Source organism: Gavialis gangeticus, unplaced genomic scaffold, assembly GCF_001723915.1.
Source record: "Gavialis gangeticus isolate Ggan-Ray unplaced genomic scaffold, GavGan_comp1, whole genome shotgun sequence".
In the NCBI taxonomy this organism is placed as follows: domain Eukaryota; kingdom Metazoa; phylum Chordata; order Crocodylia; family Gavialidae; genus Gavialis; species Gavialis gangeticus.
In genome coordinates this window covers 142055255-142062371 of record NW_017729032.1, presented here as the reverse complement: position 1 = coordinate 142062371, position 7117 = coordinate 142055255, and the positions used below count along the sequence as shown (strand labels likewise).

Below are 7117 nucleotides of genomic sequence, written 5' to 3'. Positions count from 1 at the left end.
AGGTCCCTTCCGACCCTACTTCTATGATTCTATGAACAGTAACAGATTGGGGCCAGTGGGCAGGACAAACTGCTATCCACTCCCTGTATGCCCCTGCCCTGTGGAGGGGGGTAGAGGCAATGTGTATGGGGTGTGTTGGAGGGGGCAGCCCTGGGCACTAGGTCCTAGGAGACAACCAGGAGTGAGGAGAAGAAGAGAGATAAGGGGACACCTGCAGTAGAGCTTGCCTGGATGGTGCAGTCCATGGCTGCCCCCATGGTGCTCCAAATGAGGATGAGCCCCACCAGCTGCCTCCCAGAGCAGCTCACACTGCACTCCCACCCGTGACAGCCAGCCTGGCCCCAGCCCAACCAGCATGCACAGCTTCCAGAAGGGCTGTTCCTGGTGCAGCTGCAGCCAGCTGGGTGCTGCTCTGCTCCCCTTGCCTCCAGCTGCAGGTCCTCCTCCTGCTCCTGCCCCTGCTGCATCACTGAGTGGAAAGCAGAAGGTGAGGGGGTAAGAAGTTTCAGTTAGGGGGCTCTGCCTCAGCTCACAGGGCTCCAGCTTCCTCCCACCTGCTCTGCCCACTCAGCATGATGAGCAGCCATCTGCGTGTGGGTGAACAGAATGAGTAGAAGGCAGCCAGGAGCTGGAGCTGAAGCCATACACACTGGGGCAGGAGCTGCCCAACTGAAGCTTCACACTGGCCTGCCTGCCCAGAGTGGCACAGCAGGGGCAGGAGGAGAAGCCACCACTGGGGACAAGGGAAGCAAAGCAGCACCTGGCCAGCGGCAGCCACACTAGAAACAACCCTGCCGGAAGCTGCACATGCTGGCTGGGGACTGGGTCGGTACAGCTGTTCTGTTCCCCTCACCTCCAATAGTGGCAGGTCTTCCAGCTCCTGCCTCTGCTGCACCACTCTGGGCAGACCAAGAGAAGCTTCAGCCAAGCAGCTTCTGCCCCAGTACACCCAGCTCCAGCTCCACCTCCTCGCCACCTGCCACCTGCTCCACCTACCTATAGGTGGCTGCTCATTGTGTTGGGTGGGTAGAGCAAGTAGAAGACAGATGGAAGCTGGAGTCAGAGGACCATGTGCTGGGGCAGGAGCTGCCTGGCTGAAGCTCCCACCCCTGCTTGCAGCTGCACAACAGGAGCAGAAGGAGCCACAGCTGGAGGCAAAAGGAGCAGAGCAGCCCCCGGCAGCTCCTGCCCCAGGACATGGGGCTCTGGCTCCAGCTCCCTTCTATCTTCCACTTCCTCTGCCCACCCTACACAATAAGCAGCCACCTATGGACAGGTAGAATGGGTGGAAAGTGGCCAGGGAACAGCCCCACAGGTGGAAGGTGGCACTGGGAACAGCCCTGCGGGAAGCTGTAAACACTACTGGGGCCTGGGATGGCTGGTGCACAGTGTGTGCAGCCTCAGCAGAAGTGGTTGGTGTTTGGCCCCAGGAGGAGCAGTACGAAGGCAGCCACGGCCAGATCCAGTCAATTGGCAGGCTGAATCCAGCCTATGGGCTGTACTTTGCCCACTCCTGATCTAAACTCTACATAAGACTACCATCAGCCCTGACAACCATAAACCAGGGGTGTCAAACTCGCCCCCACCTCCTCCCTCTCTGGACCAGATCTGGACCTTGGAGGTCCTCATGGGCTAGATTGTGATGCAGCGGTGACCACTGCAGCTGACAGGACTGCATGTCTTGAATGCTCAGACCTGGCCTATGGGATATACATTTGACACCTTTGCCATAAACTGTACCAAAAATCCATTTTGGCAGTTTTATACCTTATGCTCCAAGAAATCCTAAGAGAACGTTTGATAGGTTTGATTACTTTTCAATTTTCTTTTTTTAAAGATAATTACATATAGTTTAATGTACGTTTAAGATCATAAACGAAAGTCAAAATTGCACATTAAACTATCTGATCGCTACAGCAATGGAGTCTGAAAATATAAGGCTGTAGAAAATACTAGAAAACACCAAATCCAATCAAGCCATGTTTCCCTACAGAATATAATAATTAAATTGTACCCAAGTTTACTACAAAACCTAGCTTAGCAGTTAGATTCTGGCAAAAATGTTACCTCTGAATTATCCATGCAACTGATAAACTATAGTTTATTTCAAGTCAAAAAAAATTGTGCCATGAAACAGTATCAAACTCTGTGGAAAAGTTTTCAAGGCTTTAAAAGTTGCTACACAGTCTGCTTCTGACTTGTTCAGAAAATTAAACGTTGTTTGCCTTTCAACCAGGAACAGAAACAAAGCCTGTACCTTCTCTCTCCCATATAAATTTTAACAAACCTCAGTACAAAAGTTTTAACATAGAACACATTTAAACATGGGCTCAGGGTCTTACTTGTTCTCCCAAGGTTCTGCTTGTAAGGATGCTCCTCCAGCTGGAACCTATACAGTTCTACCATCCTGCTCTTTAACCCCAAGACCTCAGTTCTCTTAAGACTCCTCCAAACAATCTCCTAATCTAACAGGCACCTCTATGGTCTATGTTACATCTAGGGTCAAAGTAACACAATATAAGGAAACCCTGTATTTTTTTCAGGTTGACACCACACTCCTCCTTACCTTACACATCTGAACTACAACATTTTTTCCAGCCTAGGCACTGTCCAGGGCTGAGAAAACAATAGTTTGTTAACCAAACTCTCACCCTCATGGACTTGTAATTTCTCGGAGCATGTGTAAAAATGCCCTAGGAGTTGGGGGTGGATGCTTTAATTAGAGCAGCTCCAAAATCTGCTCTAATTAAACAGCCTGGAGTGCCTCATGTATCAGCATCCCACGCTTCAACATAGCAGCAGGTGTGCTTATCTAAAGTTTCCTGAACAAGCTTTAAAGTGCCCCCACTGCCATTTTGAACTGCAGGGTTGCCGATACACAAGACACAGATGCTGGCTACCACACTCCAGCAGACTCTATTAATCAAGTCTGCTCCAGTGCACTGTAATTACAGCACATTGGAATAGCCTCCCAGCTCATGTATAGGCACCCTCAGAGATTCCCTCCCTTTACAGCAGCTATGTGCCATACTAAGTTTGTCAAATCTGTCTTTCAGTTCTGAGGGATCAGGAAATAAAGCCTTCAACAATAGGCTTCCCTGCCCTCTTCATGAGACTGTGGTCTCACTCTTTTTGCTCTCTTATTCTCTAAGAGTCAAAATAAAGAAAAAGGCATATGATATGGACTTACTTCAGTAAACCACTTGATACAGCATCATATGGCAAATTAATTAAAAAGAGAAGGATTAGTACAAGAACTGTAAGGTGCGAGGAACTGGCTCAAATAGAAATGATGAAGTTTTGGGCTGAAACAGGGAACTATGTGGAGTTCCCTCAATGACTGTTCTTTCACCTTGGCACTGAAATTTGGTGATGAAATACAGTTAAGAGGCTCATCAATACAAAGGCAGACCAGAAGAGTTAAGAAGAATGGAATAGCCCTGAACACCAGAGTAATAGAAAGGGGCTGAAAATCAACAAAGCACAAAGTAGGACACTTATAGTCTCTGCTACAACATAGAACTCATCAGTTGGAAGTCACTAAAGAGGAGAAAATCTTGGGTATATGAAATGATCACAGGATAACTATGAGCCACCACAAGATTTTCCAGGCAAGGTATTTCCAGCAGAACTTGGGAAGTATTGATGACATTATACAAGTTACTGATAAGACCTCATCTGGAATGTTTTGTACCAGTCTGGTCACTGATGTTTAAGAAAGATGATGAGGTCAAACTGGAACAGGTGCAGAGTCATGAGGATAGATCAGGGAAATGGAGAGCCTCTCTGAACAAGAGGAAACTTGTTTAGCCTCGCTCCCCTCAGCCTTTGTTTTGCTGTAATTTCTCTTTAAATAGAGAGATCAGGAGATGAACATCAGGAGGTAAAATAGTACAAGAACAAACGGGTGTAAATTGGATGTGAATAAATTTAGGCTGGAAAAAAGAAAGCTCAGAGAAGTGCAGTTCCTAAAACCTTCCAATTGAAGCAGTGGGGGCAAATGATTTAACCAGTTTTAAGACAGAGTTTGTAAGCGGGATCATACATTGTGGTTAATGCAGTAGCAGGGGAGTGGAGTCAGTGACTCAAGATTCCTTCCAATCTCAGGTTCTCATGTTTCTTTCCTAGCTTCTCTTGCCTTTCCTAGGTCAAATGTTCAATGCAACTCCAAAACTGATATATTTTCTTGGATTTTAACCATATAATCAAGCTGAAATAGAATTCTCTTTTATAGGCCATGAGGCAGACACGTTTGCATCACAGAAATAAAACAGGGTAGTCAATTACCTAACAAAGTCTAGAAATTTCTATTAAGAACATTATCTCAGGCTTTGACAAACTAGGACAAATCCTCAGGGTAACTGATGACCAATCACTGTTGTAGTCATACCGGTGCAAGCCTCCTTTAGATAGGCAAAGACACTTTATATGATTATTTGCCCTTAAACACTTTCCCCAGCTGTTAAGATACACTGATGCAAACAGTATCGATCATCTTTGCCTGTACAGTGGTACAGCTACACTCATAACTGACCAGGAAATGCAAAAGCTACTATTAAACATTACACAAATTGGAATCCACAATAAATTTGCAAAGTTAGTCTTTTAAAATTTAACAGTGAGATTAAGAAAAGCCTAATAAAAGCCATACTATAAAGACAGTTGCCAAGCCCATTATTGCCAGTAATACACTTAGATATAACTATGGCCAAAAAATGGAGGAATTTTTTCTGAAAATATGTTCTTACCTTTTCCAGGACTAAGATTTTGGTCTATAAACACCTTAAGTTCTCCATTGGCTTCAATGAGTCCAGCCTATAAAAAGAAAATAAGTCCAATTTACATGTACAATACCTACAGACAGCTATAACTTCTTTTGTGTTTATTAAAAGTTAGAACAAATTACCCCAGAAAACTACAACATAAAACTGGAACTAAATAACCAAAGTATCACAAAATTAGTAAGGTTTGAAAAGCACAAAAATAAAAGTTTAGAAAAAGATCAGTTATTCAAAATATCCAAAAAACAAAGAAGCATGCTAATTATATGGGTGATATCACTGATTTTGCATATGGTGCTACAAACCCTGCATACAAACTGGATGTACATTTTAAATCGTATTCCAAGGGTAAAGAATTTACAATTAAAAAAAAAGCAAAAAAAAAAAACTTGCAAATTACCCAAAGCTTCTTTCTAAAAAGGTTTTTCTAAGGTAGGGACTCAAACTCAATCACTTTCAAGTAACCAGAACCATTACTAAAGCCAACAATTTCACCAGATCTACTGGAATATGAACTGGAAGTAACCTATTTACTCGATTACAAGACAACATGTCCCCTGCTCCCCATTCAACATGGGGATTTTTTGTTCATTGGTAAATGTAATCTCATTTACATAAACTGAATTAAAAAAATAAATTAAAAATGTAAAAATATTAACTTTTCTATTAGACAGCTGAAAGAACCAAATAATAGTATATCAAATTTTTAGTGCAGAATTCCTGCTAATTCATATTCAATTATAAGCAAGAAACGTAGATAAGAGCAGTATGATATGAAAGTAAACCCCAATTCTGGATTTTGATTAGTGGGTCATGAGGAATTAAAATTTTGTTTTTATCAGTAGCGTCTTTATTCAAGTATTTAAGTGATTTAGATTTATTTTAAGAACACAGATTGGGTTTTATTTTGCACATTAAAATATCTGTATTTAAAATGGCAGTTCTAGGAACAAGGCAAATGCATATGAATTTTTAATTATTCAAATTAGTGGCACAAACTGTTGGAGTGTCAAAAGTAATATTCTAATATTGTAAAAAGCCTAAGCTTGTCTGTCTGTCTATAATGCTTTATTCCAGGGGTGGGCAATTATTTTGGGCAGAGGGCCGCCTACTGAGTTTTGGCAAGCCATCGAGAGCCGCATGACAGGCATCCCAGGGCAGATAAATATTAATTTTCTAAAATTTTTTAGGGGCCTCACAGGCCGGATAGATGGCCTGCCAGGCCACATCCGAGCCACATTTTGCCCACCCCTGCTTTACTCACACTCTGACTGGCTGACAGAAACAGTCGGAGTGCTCCAAGTGTTGGGGAGCGCCACCATGATTCTGAAGCCATGCCAAAGACCAGACAGGGGGTGGGGGAGCTGGGGCCAGCAGTGCTGCTCCTCGGCTCCCCCACCCTGCTCCCTGCAAGAGGCAGAACAGTGGCAGCATAGGGTACTATGTGGCAGCACTCCATCCCAGCCCCCTTCCCCTCCTGTCATTCTTGACAGGCAATTGGCTAGTGATTAATATAAACACCTTAAATAGGCTTAAGAGACTTTCCTGCTACATTTTTGACTGTTTTCTTCTTCATTAAAGGGATTTCTTTACATTCACCATTCTATCCCTCTATTCTCAGAGCCATTTATCTGCACAACTCATTTATCACAACCCCTATGAGAAGTAGAAAGAACTATAAAATGAGGCACAGAGGGACAAAGTAATCGTGAAAGATGACAGTCTCCAGCGCAGCAGGGAGTTTAAACCAGGACTTCTCAGGTCATATTATGCCCTTCAATACTGGACCACCCTTTGATCCATTTGGAATTATCACATTCTTTTATATATACATATGTATATATAAACACCCAACCTAACTGCTGAGTAAAGGGGATCCCTTTCTTCAGCAGTAAGAAAGCAGGTTAGTAGAAAAAAGAAGATTATTATATTTACTCTTGCAGAGTGGAGAGAAGTACAGAAAGAAAAAGTATACTACACTTTTCAAGTGACCAAATGGTATCAAAATATATTGAATACTCACTAGCCCTGCCAATACAAAAAACAAACAAACCAAAAATGAAAAAAAAAACACAGAACAGACCTGCTAGTGCTAGCAGGATTCAAGAAAACCACTCTTTCCTTTCCCAACTTCAGGGTCAAGGTCAAATTCTCTCTGGGCATTTCCTTTACACAGGCAAGGTTCCACTATCTTTAACATCAGCACCTTACTAGCAGGTTTAATCTTCTAGTTATTTTGCGTCTCATAAATACCATCCGAAGTGGGCAGGAGGATTAACCAATAAAAGTTAGAAAGGGTTAGTAATTAGAGGTGCACCGATAAACTAGTCCATAGT

General features: G+C 43.1%; 1 protein-coding gene across 4 annotated transcripts in view; it reads right to left on the bottom strand.

Moving 5' to 3' along the window:
• Nucleotides 1-7117, bottom strand: part of TFDP1 (transcription factor Dp-1) — a 130269-nt gene that overhangs the window by 80238 nt on the left and 42914 nt on the right. For all 4 annotated transcript variants that reach the window (XM_019524061.1, XM_019524063.1, XM_019524060.1 and 1 more), the window contains one exon: nucleotides 4749-4815. In XM_019524061.1, the coding sequence (XP_019379606.1) occupies nucleotides 4749-4815 (67 nt within the window). The remainder of the gene's footprint in view (nucleotides 1-4748; nucleotides 4816-7117) is intronic.